This window comes from Chelonoidis abingdonii, chromosome 4 (genome assembly GCF_003597395.2).
Source record: "Chelonoidis abingdonii isolate Lonesome George chromosome 4, CheloAbing_2.0, whole genome shotgun sequence".
NCBI lineage: Eukaryota > Metazoa > Chordata > Testudines > Testudinidae > Chelonoidis > Chelonoidis abingdonii.
In genome coordinates this window covers 19833573-19853848 of record NC_133772.1, presented here as the reverse complement: position 1 = coordinate 19853848, position 20276 = coordinate 19833573, and the positions used below count along the sequence as shown (strand labels likewise).

Sequence of the window (20276 nt, the reverse complement as noted above, 5' to 3'; positions counted from 1 at the left end):
TTCAGTAAGAGCTAACATGTTTACAGCAATTTGTGGACTTAATCACTTCCCAAATGTAACATTTTTTTAAATCAAATCAGCTGTTAAGCTGCGCAAGCATCTGAAACTCGTAAAACTTCTATCTCTGTTTGATGTTTTACAATTTGAAAACACAGAGAGAGAAAAAAAGCTGATTTAGGGAATTGTTGGGTTCTGTTTTTTTCATTTTTGCAAGACAATTGTTGGTGGGCTGAGACCTCATAGTGCCAAGTTCTTGCTGGGAACAGACTCACGTCCAAGTCTTAATCCTCCACTCATCCTTCCCCAAAGACTAGAGGATAACGACACAAGGGAAGATAACAGCTAGCCCAGAACAAAGCTTCAGATTCCTCATTCAAGGCATTCTAATTCTTTTCCTAGAGAACTTTCCCATGTGTCTGCTCAAAAGTGTGTGAGTGTGAGAACAGGACTGGGCACGCACATGCAACTATCCACCTGACCATGTTCACAAGAGCAAATGAATGAATGCACATATACCCTATACAAGTGTCTGCAATTACAATACATGCTGTCATATAATATATATAGATCTGTGCATTAATTAAGCCTGTACAAAAGGCTCCCCCACCCTTGCTAAATTACTTAGAAACACCCTCAAACATACTGAGTCCAATTCTGGTCCAGCTCTATTAATCAACCAATTATTGTTAGTCCATTTGAACTAAAGGAGACTCTCCAATTACTGGACAGCAGTACAGGGCTTATGATGTGCAGCTGAGTTGGATCACACACATACACACACACACACTCTCTCTCTCTCTCTCTCTCTCTCCCTCCCTGTGCTGCTCTTTAGAATCCCTAGATTTCTTGTGGGAGAAAACTCCACAATGTCTGGAAGCCTGCAGAGCTGGTACTTTCAGTGGGATCCAGAGCCAATTGTTTGGCTGGACAGAGACAAATCAGAGAATAAATCTTTCATAGCAGTGTTGACCCTCTCTGTACAGCTCTGGATCCCAGGCCAGTGAGTGTTACAGGTAGGAGAGGGAGCATTCAGTGAACTTCAGTGGAGTCTGGGGCAGCAGCCTGGTAAGCAAGTAGTCTTAGTGCAAGTGCACTGAAATCCACAGGCCAGCCAGAGCGCACACACAGATACACACAGGTGTGATCTAAGCTACAGCTTTCACCTACCTATGCATGTTTTCCCATCAGCGTGCAGCACAAACTTCACATGGCAGCCACACTTGGGCCCTTGGTCTGTATCGTCACACGTGTGTTGGCATCCTCCGTTTCCATAGTTGCAGGTCACTGCAGGGGGCAAAGAACCCACAGTCAAGAAGTCAGCAACAGCCTAGAGCAGGGAGCAGGTTCCAAACATCATCATCCTACGCTCTTGATCTGGAATGCACATGAGCAGGGGAATGCAGGCTGTCTGGAGATTGGAATTGTCACACCAAACAGTCCCTTTATGCCAGCATCCCATCTCCTGCCACAATGAATTAGGTTAAACGATCCATTTAGTCAGGCATCCTGATCAAGGCACTGGCCCATCTGACCCAGTACCTGATGCTCAAGCTATCTAGATCATCTCTAGGGATGTGAGAGAGACGTTCTATCCCTATAGTCCTTTGTGTCTCTGGCCTTTCTTCTCAATTTTTGTCATGGGGGCACTTGCCTACTGAGAACTCATCTTCCCAGCTCGACTCACACTGCCCAATGCACCATCCCATGGTAGCAACTTTCAGTTAATACCCAGCTGGGCCACGTTTAAACTGGTGTCCTAGAGGTGGAAGGCTGAGAGCCGCGTGAAAAAACCAGCCAAAGTAAGGTGAGAGGAACGAGCGGCTCTAGAGTGAGTCAGATCTAGATCCTGTCACCCTAGGTTGCGAGTTCAAATCCAGCCTAGGTCAAGATTTTCAGAAGTGACGAGTGATTCTGGGTGCTCGACTTCAGACACTTTAAAGGGGCTTGAAAGTCAGAAAGTGCTGAACACCCACCCATGAAAATCAGGGCCCATTAAGGTGCCCCAAGCTGGGCCCTCAAAATTGCTAGTCAGTTTTGAAAATCTTGGCCCCAATTGGTAGTGACTGAAAGTTGTTGCCATTTCATCGCTACTTGGAGAACAATACCTTACACAATTCAAAGGGGAAGTAGGGAGCTGGCATCATGGCCCAGTGGTGGGCTTCCTGCCTATAGTGCTGGAGGTACCAAGTGCAAACCCCAAGGAAACACAAGTAGCAGAAATGAAAATAATAATAATTATTAGCTTGGAGCAAGTGGGATTCTCTGGCCTGTGTTATGCAAGAGGTCAGACTAGATAATCACAACGGTCCCATTTGGCCTTCAATTCTACAGGAACAGAAACTGACAGGACAGTCCCAAATACACAGAACAACAGGGTTTAGCTCCAAGACTAAATTTAAACCATCCGGGAGACCTTGGATGGTTTAAATTTAAAATTTATGAAAGGATTTAAAATCCAGGGTTTGGAGAAATTTTTAAGCTGAATGTAATTCTACCTAGTAGATTTAGCTTCCCAATTCCCAATCCCTTAGGCAGCTTGGAAAGTCTCAGTCACAATAGTTAAAAAGAAATCCTCCTCAGCCATTTCTAAGTCTCTGACTTTCGCGGCAGAAATCTTAGCAGATGACACTGCCATGGGGTTTCTTGCTTCTTTCTCATAGGCATCTACTACTTGCCAGTGTCAGAGAGTGGGCTACAAAGACCACTGATCTGGTCCAGCATGGTAATGTTTATTCAGTAATAAAAATTTTGTTATTGGGGATGCGTGGGATTTTCAAAAACTCTTATGTCACTTAGGTGCTTTGAAAATCCGACCCGATGTTCTTAAGCAGGCAAGTTGCTCTTTTAACTTAGCCCAGAGTGAGAACTGGTTTACTGGATTCGAGCTCCATTTCATCCTCGCTGCTGAGAACAAATAAAACAACAATCAAATAAATAAAATATTTTTTTAAAAAAATTAAAATCTTGGCAGCAGCAGTGAATTCCTGGCCTGAGATCAGAGGAGCTGACAACAGCGAGTCCCCGGGCAGATGATTCTTGTGGTTCTCTGGTGCCAATCACTAGAGTGAGATAATCTTCTACTTTAAGACTAAAGCTGATCAGACAGCAGGCTCGGCCCAGGAAAAGTGTTGAAGTCCATGCAGTGTTATACCAGAGGTGACTCTGGCCTGTTGTCTCTGCAAAACAATGAGCTCTGAAGCTCTGTGAAGAGGGAGCAATGGGATTTTGTAAAGATCTCACTGGGGGATATTGAGCCGTCGGGACCCCATTTTAATTACTTCTGCATTATCTGGGGTCGCCTCAGCCTGGGCAGGGAGTGGCCTGCACCCACGGACACAACGGCATAGGCAAACCACTGGAAAGCTGGGCAGGCAGATAGGCATCTGCAACAGATGCTGCAAGAGCAGTGAAGGAGGCTGGCTGGAAACACGGCCCTTAAACCTCAGAGAATCAACCCATTTGGAAACTGGGTGTTATTAAGCTTTTATTAGGAGTCAGGACTCCCTGGTCTGATTTCTAGATGGTAGGAGGAAAGTGCAGAGCAGTGCAAGGTGATGTGGTCTAAGTGGTTAGAGCCGGGGGCCGAGGAATGGGCACCAGGGCTCCTGGGTTCTTTATCTGGATCTGGGAAGCCTAGAGCTTAATGCAGGATGACTGGGAGTCAAGGATTTGGGGTTTTGCTCCCAGACTTGGGGGAGCAGTGTGGTCTAGCGCTCAGAGAAGGAAGAGATAGCGTCAGGACTCCTGAGTCTACTGTTTAATGCAGGAAGTTTGGGCACTAGGGGTCTGAGGTTCATTTCCTTGGGTGGGCGGAGAGGGCGGCCTAGAGCAGGGGATGGGAGTCTGGAGAGCCATGTATTAACTTTACAAAGGAATGGTGATTGCCATGGAGCTGCGTCAAGGCCCGAAGCCCCCTGAGAAAGGTGGGTCTCATGACACAAGGCTGGGCTGGTATCCCCCAGGCTGAAGCCACAAGCAAAGGCGGGGAGAGGAGCAGCCAGGCACCGGGCTCTTACGTTTGCAATCCCGCTGGTTCTTGGTGAGCTCGAAGCCCGGCCGGCACTCGCAGGCGATGCCCCCCTTGGGGGTCTCCCGGCAGATGTGCGCACAGCCGTGGTTCTTGTTCATGCAGTTCATTCCTTCTAAAAGAGAGAAGAAAACACATAAAAGCTCCACCGCTCCCCTGCAGGGCTTGGGCATAGGGCCAAGGAGGGTCTGGGATGAAGGGTGAGTTTCTTTCATGCTGGCTAGGATTGAATACAAGACGGTCACTATCTCAGAGGGGCCAGATTACTTGGGCATAGTCTAGAGCCAAGCCCAGCCTGCACTGAAACCTCTGTTGCCTGTGAGTGCCTGGGGGAAGCATCCCACAGCCCTGCCTAGGGCTCTCCGAGGACAGTTCTCCACATAGCCAAGTAACACAAGACCCTCTATAACCCTCTCCTCGCCCCACATGCACCTCATCCCCACCCCAAAATGCCTTTGACTCCCTTCAAACCCCTCTTGCCAGCCTGGGACAGATCCATCCAGGACATGCCTCCATGTTTGAAACCCAGCTCCACCTTCCCCATCCCACACATGGCATCCATCACCACCCATCCTTGGCATGCTCATTCCCCATCTCCATCCACCACAGCACCATCACTTCTTCCTCCTGCCCCACTGCCCACTCTCCCTCCACCCTCAGTACCCATTTCCCCTCCATTCCCGCTTTGCCCACCCTCAACCTCCTCCCCATGCTCAGCCCCCACCGTCCAGCCCCACTGCACCCCTCTGCACCCAGGGTCCTTCCTCTCTTCCCCTTCCCTACCCCCACTCTGCCTGCTCGCCACCATCCATAGCCCCCCACCAATTATCCTCCCTGAATCTGGCCTGTCTGCCTGCTCTGCTCCGCTCCCCAGTGGCTTCAGCAGCAAGGAGCTGTGCCAAGGTGCCCAGGGCTGTTTCCCTGGGAGGGGCTGGACAGCTCTAGGAAGGCTGGGCTGTCAACGTGCCAGAGGCAGCATTAGCTGCTGACGATGCTGTCTGGGCTATCTAGGCTGCAAACTAAACAGGGCGCTGCTGACTCACAACCCTAGATTGTTTTGAGTGCATGGAGGCTGAGTCCAGAGCAATGTCCCCAGCCTGACAGCATCCATCACCCTGTATCGGCCACCTGCCATCAACAGGAGCTGAAGCCAGGCTTCCCCCTGGACACACAGGGCTGGTAGGACTTGGAGCGGCCTCTGGGCTGCCAGGGCTGGGTGGACCTGTCACACTGTATGGGGCAGCTGTTGGGGTTACTATGGGTCCTTGATGTTGGCTCCAGCCCAGCTCACAGTGCTGACCCAACAGCCTGGCCTCAGCCTGACAACAGCAGCCAGCCCCAGGGCAGCATTCAGCCATGGTGGAGGTTATGTGGGGTGGCAGCACTTCCCAGCCAGGCCAGGGGTGGGGTGTGCATGGCACCCTGTCTGCCCACAGCCCCTCTCCACAACCTACAAAGCACTTCATCCCCATCATGGAACTTCCTCTGCCACGGAACACCATGGGGGAACGGGTCCCCGCAGGCCAAGCCACGAAGCATCCTCTGCAGGCCCACGGTTCAGATTTCTGCTGCCGGCAGCACCGCGGGTCCCTTCCGCTCTTTGCTGTCGCTGTTCTTCTTGGCAGGCCGCTGCAGGTGGGAGCGAGAGAGGGCTCGACTCTGCACCTGCAGAGCCGTCCCCGCCAGACAGTGGCATGCAACAGCCTCTTCCACACAGGCTGCCACCGCTGACCTGCGGCCCTGGTGCGCCGGTGCACAGCCTGGCGTGGTTTCCCCTCACGGTGCCTCGGCTCCTGGAGGGGCTGTATAAGATCAGCCTTGAGCCGCACGTGAGACCACAAAGGGGCATTCTGTAATGACCAGGCACAAACGCCATCTGGAGACTTTGCCAGCGGAGCCTTAGGGCAGAAGCCCAGCTTATTCTGCAGCTCACGGAGGAAGGCTGCTGTCAAACCACACGCGTTGGCATCAGGACTTCTGGGTTCTATTCCCAGCTCTGCCAATGGCTTATTGAATTGGCTACAGGGAGTCCTTTCCCTTTGCTATTATCATAAGCCTCTTTCCCAAATCTGGACCTGAGCGTCCAAAATCTGGGTGCTCGAGCATGAACCTCCAAAGCTTATTACCAAGCTGGATCTTATCTCGCTGCCACCATCAGGAATCAGTGCCTGGTACATCTGAGCCCCCAAACTCTTCCCTGGGAACCCCAGACTCAGATGCTTTGAGTCTCCAACAAAGGAAATAAACCACTTCCCTTCCCTCTCCCTCTCCACCCTAACTTTCCTCTCTGGGCTAATCGAGAGTATTGATGCACTCTTACATCACAATACCAAGAAGCATGTCTCCTTTATTCCACAAAGAAAACCCAAATACAGGAAAAGAGATGATCCTATCTCTTCCCCCTCCCACCAACTCCTGGTGCTGCAGAGCTTACCCTCCGTAGATCTAACACAAAGAGATTCCCTCCCCTTGTTCCTTAACCACCAGAGAGAAAACTCAAACAAGTCTTACAAAGAAAACTTTATATAAAAAAAAGAAAGAAAAGATATAGAATATAACTCTGCAACAAGATGACAATACAGGGCTATTCTTATAAGAAAATATGAATAAACAGTCTGATTCAAAAAGATACCAATTTGAAACTTCCAGCAAGTTACACACATGTAAATACCCCCAAAACAACATAAAGCCTTATGTTTTTCTACCTGTATTACAATTGACACAGAAGATTAGAGAAGAAGAAGCTTCTCATAGCTGAGAGACAGACAAAAACTTAGAGTCCAAAACTTCCCTCCTGACTTTGAAAAATCCGGTTTCTGATTGGTCTCTGGTCAGTGTTTGGTCCCTTTGTAAATCCTTAGACAGGTAAAAGAAACATTAACCCGTAGCTATCTGTTTATGACAGCTATACCTCAGTTTCCCCATTTGTAAAACTGCGGAGAGGGACGCTGGCCCCCGTCCCCTTTGTAAAGTGACTGGTGTGAATTAGCCCAAAGCAAGATTCTTACTGGCCATGAGAGAGACACACACTAGGGGAAAGCAACATCCAGAGGAAAATTTTACTCCAACACATCCTACATCCAGTCGGAGAGCCAGTGCATTGGCCTCTCCCAGTGCTGAAAGCCGAGAGCAACCAACCAGGTCTAATCAACCTCCCGGTCCCTCTCCCTCAGGTGGCTCCAACTTCCATCTCAGCTCATCCCATCCCACTCCCACTCAGGGTGGGGTTGACCAAGATGCAGTCCCAATCCCATCATGGCTGGGCCCCTGAGGAGAGCAGAGATCCAGTCAGTTCAGAGCCAAGACGGAGCATCTCAGACTCAGCTAGGCCTGGCCCAATGTGATCAACACGTGTTGGACTGCTATGCTGGAAGTTGCTTACGGCTGCCAGCAAGTGTGTCTTCCATCCACATGGCAGATCTCACTTATGCTGATGGGGCTGCCACCTACCTTTCATTCCAGCTCAATGGAAGAAGCAACTAAGCTCTTTTATGGAGGAAAGTAACAAATATTAGAAGCCACTGCCCAAGGCGCTGGGCTGCATGGGCAAGTCAGAACATGCACTAACTTGGAGAACATAAGAGGGGGTTCCCTGGGGACCAATTACAGATGCAGGAGGTGAGGACATTGATTGGTTGCAGCTGTTTGTGTGGGTGTGCGAGGCAGAAAGCCCGAGAAGCAGTCATGAGCGTGGCCCTGAGAGGGAGCAGACACAGAACTCGTTGGGGCACAGGACTGGCCGGTGAGGCAGGCTTGAGAATTGCAAGCAAGGAAACCGCTTGCTGTTGCTGGTCCGTTCTGAGTTCAGGGAACCAGGACTTTGCGTGCCTTCTCAGTAAAGCAGTAGGATTGCACCAAACAAATACCTGACTCAGATGATCCATTTCTCCTCCTACTGGAAACAACCTGCCAAGGGCCTTGAATATTGGCTAAGCACTCGGGCCAAGGGACAATAGAACTGTAACGCCTCATCTCAGGGTGGGCCATATGGGCCCTGGGCCTACCAGGGCAGACACCCTAGTGTTGCAGGAATGCCCTGCAAGGGCTGCCTGCAAGAAGCTTCCCAGAGCCATGCCCCATGCACAGGTGAGGAGATGGGAACACGGAGGGTATGGTTGTGATTAGAGGCCTATCCACACACATACATATAATCAGAGCATTGTTTATGCTGGGTAATAAAGCACCCAGAGAGAGGAGAAAGGAGCCAGGGACCAGGCAGCGGCAGCTCGCATTCCCATTTCAACATGTGCCCCAGGGGATTCCTAAGGCAGCAGCGTGGAGCGGGCGGCAACGTAATTTCTGTCTGTGCCCATAAGCTGCATGAAGTGTTGACAACCAAGGCAGGATTTACATCCTGGCTGCCCTGAGGAGCTGCAGGGGAAAGGGCAGGGGGGGGAGGGTTTGGGGAGCTGCTGGGCTTATGTCTCTTGTTATCTTAGCCATGCACCTCCCCTCCCCTGTCCCCCCTACTTCCCCGGGAAGGTCTCCTTTTCCTCTCTGCCCCCTCCCCCCGCCCCGACTCAGCTGAGGAGCTGCTGACGGCTACAGCCAGACGGGAGACAAGGAAAGGTCACCTGTAACCTCAGCTGCAAAAAGCTGGGTCCAGCGGGTGCTGAATGGAGCATTGACAGGAGTTTATATAACATTTAACAAAACCCACAGCCAGCCGAGGGGAGCGCAGAGACCTGGGGTGGGCACACGCACAGCCTGGTTCCAGGAAGAGATTCCATGCTGAGTGCTCAGACCCCACGAGGAGTCTGCCTGCCGTGTGATGCACAGATGTGGCCAGTTCAAGGGGAGGGCTTTGGCTCCCTCTGGGGAACACAGAGTTGCAAACCCAGGGCCTTTTGGGGGTGCTTTATGGTGGGGAAAGGGGAACTAACTGTGTGAACATTTTAAGGGCGCCACAGGGCAGGTGACTGGCTCGGCTTAGAGGTGTCAGCAACGGCAGCCTTTCCAAAGGGAACTCACTGGAAAATGAGCCAACAGCTAAGAAAATGGAGGATCCCAAGGGCAAGGTGTTGAGAGAAGGCACCTCAGGGGGTTGGAGTACCTTGAATAGGGTCAGTGAAATGTCCCACATGCTAAGAGGCACCCTGCTGAAAAACACAGAGGGGAGGTGGGGTAGAGTCAGGCCTCGGGGTTCTGTTCTCAGCCTGGGGAGGACAGTGATGTCCAGTGGTTAGAGCAGGGGGAGCTGAGACTCAGGACTCCAGGGTTCTCGTCCTGATTTGGAGGGAGTGATGCCTAGTGATCAGAGCCGGGGGGAGAGGGGGGCGCTGGGATTCAGGGCTCCTGGGCTATATTCCTATTTCCGCCACTTCATCCAACGTGTCAGCCCTCTAGGTGCCTCTGTTAACCCTATTTTTCAAACAAGAACAGCCCGGTGCTTCTCTGCCCCACATGGAGGTGCCGAGGCTGTGACATACTTGGCAGCACACAGTATTAAGCAGCTGCCCATTAAGAGCAGGGCTGCAGGAGGCTGTGCCTTTTATGAAATGGCTCAGCATTCCTCTCCGACCCCCAGGACTTTGTTAGCATAGGGAGATGTGTCCTGGCCTTTCTGAAGCCAGCTCTGACCGTCCCTCCTCAAAGGGAAAGGCCAAAGCCCCTGCCACGGTGCCTGCTCCCATCCTGCGTCTCTTGCCTTTTACTGCTACATTTTAATTGTCTCTCTTTAGAAACTTGGGTTACACAGTTTCCTTTCCAGGTCCCAGCAGATCCAGCACCCAGAAGCAAACAGGACCCCATGCACAACACAGGGTCACTCCGGGGAGCCAGGGTAGGTGTGTAACACGGTCAGAAGCTCGTCTTCTTGCCCTGAGCCCATACCTTTCCCACCAGTGGGCACTCGGAGATAAGTACAATGCACTGGAGCAGGGCAACGGGAGGGGCAGGGCGATTCTTTCCCAGGTAGATCAAAGCAGGGCTGTGGGAGAACCGGCATCAAGAAGTGAGTATGCAGGGACAGACCCGAAGGAGCATTCTGCCCAGCATGCATGGGACAAGCTGCAGTGCTGGATGGAGCGACTGCCTCCCAGGGGTCTGGCTGTACAGCAGTGGGGACAGTTCACATCCGCCATCGCACCCCTGCCTCTCCACTGTCACAGAACAAGAAGGGAAGTCCCTGGGATTTCCCCCTTACAAATCCATGGCTGACAAGGGCTTGTGCGGTCACTTTAATATTAGTGCCAACGTCCATGGGGCCTAGACTCCAGTCGCTTCACACCCGGGTTGTGTCCCAAATCACCAAGGACCGTGTGGGAGGAGCACAGGACGGGGCAGTGTTCCGGCTGTGGCTGGGGACAGGCACACAGGTGGGGCTGGCGGGAGTGTATCCACAGTGTATTAATGGCGATGAACCGAAGGTTCCAGGGCTTGCCGTGCCATGCTCTTCCACTCTCAGGGACTTCCCCCTCCAAGCCTAGCTGGGGTTGCAGGTGGGTGCTGAGTGAGAGGCTGGGGGACATGGGAACTGATACTGTTTTTTGGAAAGATGGGCTGCCTGTTGCCAGCCTTAGGGGAGGCAGGTTCTGTACTGCCAGGGCTCTGGCTGCCGTACAGTCGCTTGGGTTTTTTGACCCTGCGCTCTCATCTCACTTCTTTGGATCCCCCAAAGGCTGCACTGGCTGTCCGTGCAAAAGGGGTTAAAGCAGCTAGGCCTGGACCCTGTCTGCCTTACACATGCTGTCCTTGCATCACCTACATGGCATATCCAGCGCAGCTCTGCTCTAGATAATGGTGATCATCTCTAATTGCAGTGGCAAGCAAGCTGTCCGTAATTACAACCATCCTGTGTTCAAACCACATCAGTCCTGGCCTCCACGCTGGCTCTGAAAACCCCACTGTGCTCAGAACCGAGCTTCTTTTCAGTGACCCTAATTCCGTCCCTGGAGTGAGATTCTGCTCTTCGGTCTTACTGCTCAATCTCTCCTTTAATACCAAGTACCAGGCCTGCCTGGCCAGCCCCTGCCCTCTGAGATCTGCTTTGCACACGCAGTACTTCTGAGCTGTTTGTTGGTGGGAAAAGCAGCCACAGCCCTTTGCCTCTCATCCAAACGGTGGCTTGTCTTGCTTTTTATTGCTTCAATTTACTACCAGCCATAGTTTATGCAACCTGCAGCCACACCACCTTGGGTTCTGATCCTGGCAGCTCTCACCAGCTAAGCTGGGTTAATACATAGTTGGGAGACCTCCAAAAATAACCCCAGGGCTGCCAAGAGGGCCCTTTGCTGACTCTCTCCTCCAAGTCAGTACTGATGCAATGCCCAAGGATGGTGCATCTTCAGGACATGTGCCATCATTAAATATGCCCTAGGATTTCACGTAAGAGCAGGAGGATTTTTGTTATGGCATGCTGGCCCAGCTCCAGGTTAGGAGGGCTGCAGCTGGCAATTTCACCTGGGCGCAGGATTCTTCTCCACTCACTCCCCTAAAGCGTCATGCTGAGCTGTTAGATAGCAGCTGCCTTCCATCCCGGGGATGCCTGCGCGTCCAGGGGGGAGTCGGCAGTTCCCCTGCATCTGGCCTATAAAATGCTTGGCACTATAGAGAATGTAAGTTACTATATACACGCTACTGTGGAGAGTTATTAACAGAAGACTCCGGCAGCCACAATAGAAGTCAGGACAGGCAACTGGCATCTTCTTCGGCAACAGGTGCCTCCTGGGAGCCACACTGCACATTCACACTAGAAGAGCAAGTGTGAGCTGCCATGCTTCACCTCCCGATTCATCATCTTTGACCCATCAATGCTTTGGGTCTCACAGCAGGCACCACGTTCTTGAACAGCATAATCTCACCCCGCTGTGCAAGAGTCTCCCATGCCGAGATTCTCCCAGAGACTCTCTCTGCTCAAGTCTCTCCCAGTTGAGCCCCACTTGGCTTGTGCCTTCTCCACTTGCACCCCTCCTTCATGCCATGCTGGAACCAGGCCCCTTGTCCATAGCTGTGCAAGACATGCCCATGGGGAACACAGGCAAGGCACCGTCACACTAGCACTGCGCCATCCGTCTGCCAGCTCACAGTCATGCCTTTCCCCTGGCATCCTGCGTGCCACACTGAAATGCAGCAGGCCCAGCTCTGCCCTCACGTAAACCAGCAGGGCCCTGTGCAGACTGCCAATTTACTGACTTCTATCCCTTCTTTGAAGCTCTCACCTCACTGTCATTCTCCCTCCCCTAAGCACTTTCCCCTCTCAGAGAAGGGCCCCCCACCTCTAGAACTCACTCGCTGCAGAAGATGCATTTATTGTGTCTAGGTTCTGATTCTCCTAAATCTGCAGAACACCCCAGCCACAGCCACAGCTTTATGGCTTCCCTCGGTACCAGCCTCTAGTGCCGAGGCAACAGCAACTCATAAAAAGAGGACAATTAAACCTCATGCTGCAGGGACACTGGTTGATCACCCACAGAAGGTCAGGACGGTCTCTTCCCGCGCCTCCCCACCATCTGCATTGTCCAACTGGCCAGGTGCATTATGGGCTCTTCCTCTCTGTTCACTGAATTGCCTGGTTTTGCCAATACTTGGAGGCAGGAGAGCAGACTTAATGGCCAGTTCTGATCCTGTACTGCACAGACCGCCTTCCAGGGTTTCTCAATCATTCCTTCCGCACCTCCGTTGCCAGAGCGGGATTAGAGTTCTGAGGAGCGCAGCTTTGCCAGGAAGGCAGGATTCCTTCTGGATCAGCCACAGAAACCTCACACCTGCCTGTTCCTGCACTTACCTTCTGCTTCCTGCCAGCCGAGTAATCCCCTACTCTTTTAGCCAATGTTTCCTGCCCCTTGAACCATTTATCTATAGACACGCAATTCCGGCTGATAATAAAGGTAAATCCAACTGCTGAAAGAGGCAGATGGGAGAAGGAACGGGCGAGGGCAGCTTTAACGATGATTTAACTCAGACTGTGAGCTGTTGCTGGGTACATTCAAAAGAAGCTGAGCAAGTGTAGAGATGTCAAGAAAACCAGAGACCAACATAAGTCAGGAGGCAGGAGGTTTGGGGCCCAGTCTGAGGGTTGATTTGTTGAGGGAGAAGGCAGGGGCTTGCATTACTCCTCTGGGTTATCACACTGGGGTTCAGTCCAGCTGAGACACACAGGAGCCCCAGAATTTGGCATTTCCTTATCTTCCCCTCTGCTGGTGGCTGGGACTGACTGCAGTGATCTCCATCCGCCTGCGGGTGGGAGCCCCCAGCTGTCCTCAACGCTGGTCACCAATGCTTTGACAGGAGGCTGCAGTCTCCCCAAATGAGTCAACAGCGCCACCGACCCAAGCTCCACCAATAACATACCCAGAGGCTCTTGTGCAGCAGCCCGCAGCATTGTCATCAAGGGGTCAATGATTTGAAGCACCTCCATGTACAGGCTGCCCAGCATTAAGCAGACTGCGGACCTGGCTTTCAGAAGCCCTGACCGCCCACAGCTCTAACTTAAGCCAATGGGAGTGGCAAGCGCGCAGCACCTCCGCTAAAAAAATAAAAACAAAAAATTAATCAGGCCCCAGGTGTCTCAAGCTGGCCTCTTCGAATCAGTGCTGGCCGAGCCCAAACACAAGATACTCCCGTGAACAGGTTCCTATGCTGGACCCAGCTCGGCCACGGGGAGTCCAGCTATCAAGCGAGGAGGGAGAGAGACCGGTAGAAAGAAGAGCAGCAGGAACAGTGAGGATAGGTGAGCCCAAGCAAGAGGAGGGTGGAGAGCAGTATAGTGGAGCGGAAGGGAGAGAATGAGAAGCAGAGAAGGAAGAAAAAGGAAGAGATGGAGAAGACAACAGAGGGAAGGGTATGAGTCCAGTGGAAAGGTTCCCGCAGGGCCGGAGGACTCTGGGCAGGTTCACTTCACCCTCCTCTCCACGCCCCTCCTCTACGTGCGCTACATTGATGACATCTTCATCATATGGACCCACGGGAAGGAGGCCCTTGAAGAATTCCACCTGGATTTCAACAATTTCCACCCCACCATCAACCTCAGCCTGGACCAGTCCACACAAGAGATCCACTTCCTGGACACTACAGTGCAAATAAGTGATGGTCGCATAAACACCACCCTATACCAGAAACCTACTGACCGCTATTCTTACCTACATGCCTCCAGCTTCCATCCAGGACACATCGCACGATCCATTGTCCACAGCCAAGCCCTGAGATAAAACTGCATTTGCTCCAATCCCTCAGACAGAGATAAACACCTACAAGATCTTTATCAAGCATTCTTAAAACTACAATACCCACCTGGGGAAGTGAGGAAACAGATTGAGAGAGTGAGATGGGTACCCAGAAGTCACCTACTACAGGACAGGCCCAACAAGGAAAATAACAGAACACCACTGGCCCCCAGCTAAAACCTCTCCAGCACATCATCAAGGATCTACAGCCTATCCTGGAAAACAATCCTTCACTCTCACAGATCTTGGGAGGCAGGCCAGTCCTCTCTTACAGACAACCCCCCAACCTGAAGCAAATACTCACCAGCAACTAAACACCACACCACAGAAACACCAACCCAGGAACCAATCCCTGTAACAAGCCCCGTTGCCTACTCTGTCTCCATATCTACTCTAGGGACACCATCATAGGACCCCCCATTAGGGGCTCATTCACCAGCACATCTACTAATGTGATATATGCCATCATGTGCCAGCAATGCCCCTCTGACACGTACACTGGCCAAACCGGACAGTCTCTACGTAAAAGGATAAATGGACACAAATCGGACATCAGGAATGGTAACATACAAAAGCCAGTAGGAGAACACTTGAATCTCCCTGAAACATTCAATAACAGATTTAAAAGTAGCCATCCTTCAACAAAAAAACTTCAGAAACAGACTTCAAAGAGAAGCTGCAGAACTACAATTCATTTGCAAACTTAATACTATTAATTGGGCCTGAATAGGGACTGGGAGTGGCTGGCTCACTACAAAAGCAATTTTCCCTCTCTTGGTATTGACACCGCCTCATCAATTATTGGGAGTGGACCACAGCCACTGTGACTGAATCGGCCTTGTCAGCACTGGTTCTTCACTTGTAAGGTAACTCCCTTCTCTTCATGTGCCAGTATATTTATGCTTGTCTCTATGATTTTCACTCCCTGCATCTGAAGAAGTGGTTTTTTAATCCATGAAAGCTTATGCCCAAATAAATCTGTTAGTCTTTAAGGTGCCACCGGACTTCTCGTTTTTGTGGATACAGACTAACATGGCTATCCCGATACTCAGCAGTGATGTGTATCGCCAGGGCGTGGAGCCCCCCGCGACACCTTTCACAGCACAAGGAGACCTTTGGTCTGCAGGAAGTTGGCCAGGCTCAGACACTTTCAACAGGAGGCTGGCAGCACTGTGGCCAGATCCAGCGCACAGACACTAAACTTCCTCCCCACATAGGTTGCCTCTGTCCGGAAGGGGCTTGCTAGGTTGAAAAAGGGAAATGCTTAGCATGGTAGATAGCGTCTCAGCCAACTGATCACAAGGGGGAATAACAAGAGAGAGAGCATGAGCCTCTAGAGCTTGAGTTAAAGGGCCAGCCCAACAGATGGGTGTTGTAAAGGACTCATTTCTTCTGTGGACCGGGCACAGAGGGGGACGCCTAACATTGAACAGCCGGTTACAATAGCACGTTCCCAGCCTTAAATAATCTTCATGGCTCCCCTGAGAAGTTCACCCACATTATCCCCATTTTAAACAGGCACAGCAGGGAAGGGACTCACCCACTTTCACACCATGAGTCACAGTGGGAAAGAGAAAAGCAGCTCCCGACTCCTAATGCTCCGCTCTAACCCCCAGACACGCATTGAGTCAGAACCAGGATCAGAACTCAGGAGGTCCCGACTCAATCCACTAAACCACATTACTCTTTCGGAATCTGGCACCAGGCGGGTGAAATTCACGTGGAAACTCAAAGGATAAAAGCTGCTACGTGGGCTTTTGCAGCCAGGGAAGCTGGGAAAGAAAGAGCAAACCCAAATGGATGCTTGCTAAGCAGAAAAGACAAAACCTAGTGAAACAAAACCCCCCATTCTCCAGCATACCTAAGACGCTACTTGGAACAAGAGGGTATTAGAACCAACAAGGAGACAGCAGGATCAATACAGTACTGGCAAGCGAAGACGAGTCCTGTGGATTGGCGTGCATAGTTTTTTGGTACCTTTTTCTTTAATAAAACATCCTGGATATGGATTAACGTCCTCCATTTGGTATTATTGTTTCGGATGCCTTATTAAAGGGCCTACAAGGGCTTTGATACATGGATCAAAGAGCTGGTCTAGTTTTGTTTGCAAATGACTCCAGACTCTCCACAAAAACTTTCTCCATAGCCAGCATCCAAACACAGCAGCCCATGCGCCCACCAAAGCAGCTGCTGAGAACAACTGCCGCACTGATGTAAATCCAAACTGGTCATGCTCAACATCTGCTGTGGCACAGCATGACAGGCGTCTTGCTCTAGTAAGTGTCTAGAATGCTAGGCTGCAACAGCTGTTCCACTCGCTGACTTGACATGACAACCTGGCATGACAATCATTCCCAGCGGTGGCAGAATGCAAGCCATAAAGGAGGCGGATGCCTTGGTATGATGCCAGGTACCATGGTGATGGGCATGGTATAAATCCCCAGATAAAGTAAATTAGACACAGGTGCTGGAAGTAGGGGTGCTGCCACACCCACTGGCTTGAAGTAGTAATAACAGCCCAAACCCATGGTTTCTGCCTACAGCACCCCTACTATTAAAATTGTTCTGGCACCACTGATTAGACAGAGGAAATAGCCAATAAGTCCTGTGTTTAAGGATAGCTGATGGTGCTTTAACCCTGTGATGCTGAGAGATGGGTCTCCCCAACCTGGTACGCTAATGCAAAATGACATGAGCTGCTCACAACATGCCTTTTGCCACAATGTGGGTAACAAACCCTCTGCCAGGGCTAGGATACACCCAGCAGGATGGGAAGACCAAGGCTCGCCAATATCCAGCCTCTGCCATTACAGGCAATAGATGCTCACTCAGTCCCAATAGCTGATTCCCATTGTGGGCCTCAGAAGGCGGTGACTGGACCCCATCGTCCCAGCTGATGTGCAAAGGGGTCAGTCCCAGCCCTGCGCTAGGGAGCAGTTCAACTCTTTGCACATGAGCGAGAGTCATCGTGGCTAAGACCTTGTTTACATCATTGGAATCAGGGCCAATTCCCAATCAATGGCCAGCCACTGAGGTAGCTCCAGAGGGGGCAAAGGGTGGCTTTGCCCATCTACAGCAGGGCTTTGCGCTGGTGCAGCTATGCCGAAGGCTGTACTCCCAAGCGTAGACAAGGCCTATAGATCATGGCCCCTCTCTAGCCTGAGACACCATCAGTGTCCAAGCGATTGCACATCTTCCTTGCACACTCCAGTCCGTAAAGGAGATGCTGGAGGCAGGGGGAAGTGCTCAGTGACTGGGCTGGGAGCGAGAGCTGTTAAAGACCAACCTTCCGGGCGCTGGATACAGGTGTGCTGGTTGTCACTCAGGAAGAAGCCATCCCGGCAGTGGCATTCGTAGCTCCCCATCATGTTGACGCAGGTCTGTTGGCAGCCGCCGTTCCCCTCTGAGCACTCATCCAGATCTGCCAGGGCAAGTGAGAGAGGGAATGAGTGCAATGTTCACCACCATCACCACCGTGCATTCACCCTCTGTCTAAGGACAACCCACCTGCACCAGTACACCACTGTGCTCTAGTCCCTAGGGACTCCCACAGGAGCATGCAGCGGGACCTGCCAGTGCTTTAGCTAAATGGCTGAAAGTCATCTCAGTATTATCAATGAGGAAACTGAGGCACATAGCGGTTACATGAGGGGCAGCATTTCTCAGTGGCCAGGGCTCTGGGCTAGGAAACAGGACACCCGGGTTCTGTTCCTGAGTCTGCCACTAGCACACTGTGAAGTCTTGAATATGTCACTTCCTCTCTCTGTGCCTTGACTGACGCCTCTGTACAAATGGGGATGGGGTACTTATCCTCTTGTGTAAAACACTGCGGAACAGGCACTAAGTATGTTAACAGTAGGGTTAATTAAGTCGTACAACTTCTCTAGCAGGTATAATCCCTGCTCTATACATGGGGAAACTGAGGCGGAGAGAGACAACATGATTTATCCAAGGTCACACAGGAAGTCTGTGGCAGACGTAGAAAAAGAACTCAGGAGTCCCGACTCTCAGGTTCCTGTTCTAGCTGCAAGACACTACACTGGCTCTGAAGCTCAATTCCCTTCCTCTACGAATACGTAAGTGGCTGGGTTTTTGTCTGCTAGATCCCTGGGAAGCCTCTCCCTGTACCTGACACGTCTGCTGGGTGCTCAGCACTTTTCCTGAAGAGTCATACCATTTATTCACAGCCGGTGCCTCAATATGCACTATGGAGCCTCACTTTAGGTACTGGGTTTGAACATCTGGGCCGAAACGCTGCCCAGCCAACTTCTCTGGCCCTTTTACGGGCCTGAAAACGACAGGCATTTGTTACTTGGAGCAGGGAAACCTCAGCTCGGTGCTCACTCAGAGAATTAATTCTGAGGAGACTCAAATCCCCAGAAGCCTCATCTCGCCACTGCTCTCTTGCCTATTTAGGTTTAATAAAAACAAAGCTCAAAGACTGTTTGCTCGTCAAGTGTGTCTGGCTTAGCATCAGCCTGGCTGCAAGGGGAGCTCCAGCCTCCCTTGCTCCATACCCTGGCCAGGAGGCAAATTGCTTTCCAAATTGCCCTCTGGAGAATGGAGTCCCCTAGTGCTCCCAGCACAAGTACAACATGAGCAGAGATTGTGGAAGTTTTACACACACACACACACACACACACACGCACGCACACACCCCTCTGCAATGGCTAACAGAGATCTGGTGAGAACCCCCGGTGATGCTGAGCTTGGGAACCGGATGTCTGACCACCATGACCTCGACTGAGATCCCTCCCCCTTCAACTCATTGCAAACCATGGGTGAGGTTGTTCAAGCTGAACGAGGGCAGCTAGCCTCATGGTTCCCACTAACCCCCCGGGTCCGCGTTCAGCGTCTCAGCCTCTCCTCATGACAGCCCACAAATTATTACCCAGACAGGAACGGCAGCCGCTGGGGACAGCACATGAACCCAGTTGCCTCTGATACGGGCACAAGTGCACAAACACAAGGGGTACGTGAAGAACTGCACTTCTGAACGATCCACACAGATGTTCTTCAGGCCACATGGCCTGACGGCAAGGACCAGAGATCTAGCCTGGGGTCAAAAATGAAGGCTGGATCAATAGGAGCCTGCAAGCTTTGCCTTGGACCTGCACTCGCTCATCCACTTCCTAGCTGCAAGAAACTCAGTCCTTCAGGGGAAGAATGGCAATAGGACCAGCTGCAAGTAGAGAGGATTCCCATCATTAGTTGTCTGCACTGCGATAGTACCTAGGAACACCAGTCAAAGATGAGGGCCCCATTGTGGTGGGCTCTGTACAGAAGAGTCACAAGAAGGACAGTTCCTGTTGCGGATAACTCACTGTCTACCTTAGGTGCTTATCTGGCCTCCCTTACCTTAATATGTGAGTGCTTCACAATCTTGGATCTATTTCTCTTCCCACACCCTGTGGGGTAAGGCAGGGCTGTTATGCTCATTGTACCGATGGAGAATCCGGGCACAGAGGGATACAGGGACTTGCCAGAGATCACCCCAATCTAGGCATCAGACAGGATGCTATAGGGCGACAAAACAGACTAGTGGGGTGAGCAAAAGAAGATAGCAAAATAGACCAGGCTTAGCAGAAAGAGAGAGGTCTCAGTTGGCCCCTTGCCTATCCAAAATCAACACACGGTTGCTTTGTCAGAGGGGAATCCTGGGATGTCAGAGCGCTTACCCTGTCATTCTGAACCTTACCTAACAGGCCAGTACCTGTGCCCATAGATGAGTGATTCCAGTATCTCCCGGTTCGTATAAATACAAAGTTCTGGGCACAGAATTCTCGGCCTATCTTGCCTCTGAGACACCAGGCCAGCTTATGGCTGGGGCTGGACTGGGCTGCAGTGAGATCACAGAGTTGAAGATCCCCTTTTACCACCTTGGCTTGAAATGCTTAGATCTGTGGGGCGATGCAGCTTCTCCATCCAGGGATTTTTCCTGCCCTGGACCCTCTTCTAGAAAGCCATGAAGAGCAGAGGAGAAATGTGACCAGACCTCTCCCATCCAAACATGCTGGGAAAGCATCAGGATGAGAGGCGAGAGGCCCAGTGCCAAAGAAAACCTCCTGTGAACTCGAGCGTTTCAA

The 20276-nt window shown here is 51.4% G+C and overlaps 1 protein-coding gene across 2 annotated transcripts in view; it reads right to left on the bottom strand.

The window, feature by feature from the left end:
• SCUBE3 (signal peptide, CUB domain and EGF like domain containing 3) overlaps positions 1-20276 on the bottom strand; it is a 102474-nt gene that overhangs the window by 50392 nt on the left and 31806 nt on the right. For both annotated transcript variants that reach the window (XM_032792592.2, XM_032792594.2), the window contains exons 4-6: positions 17477-17611; positions 4017-4142; positions 1168-1284 (exon numbers count right to left, since the gene is read on the bottom strand). In XM_032792592.2, coding sequence (XP_032648483.1) covers positions 1168-1284; positions 4017-4142; positions 17477-17611 — 378 coding nt within the window. The remainder of the gene's footprint in view (positions 1-1167; positions 1285-4016; positions 4143-17476; positions 17612-20276) is intronic.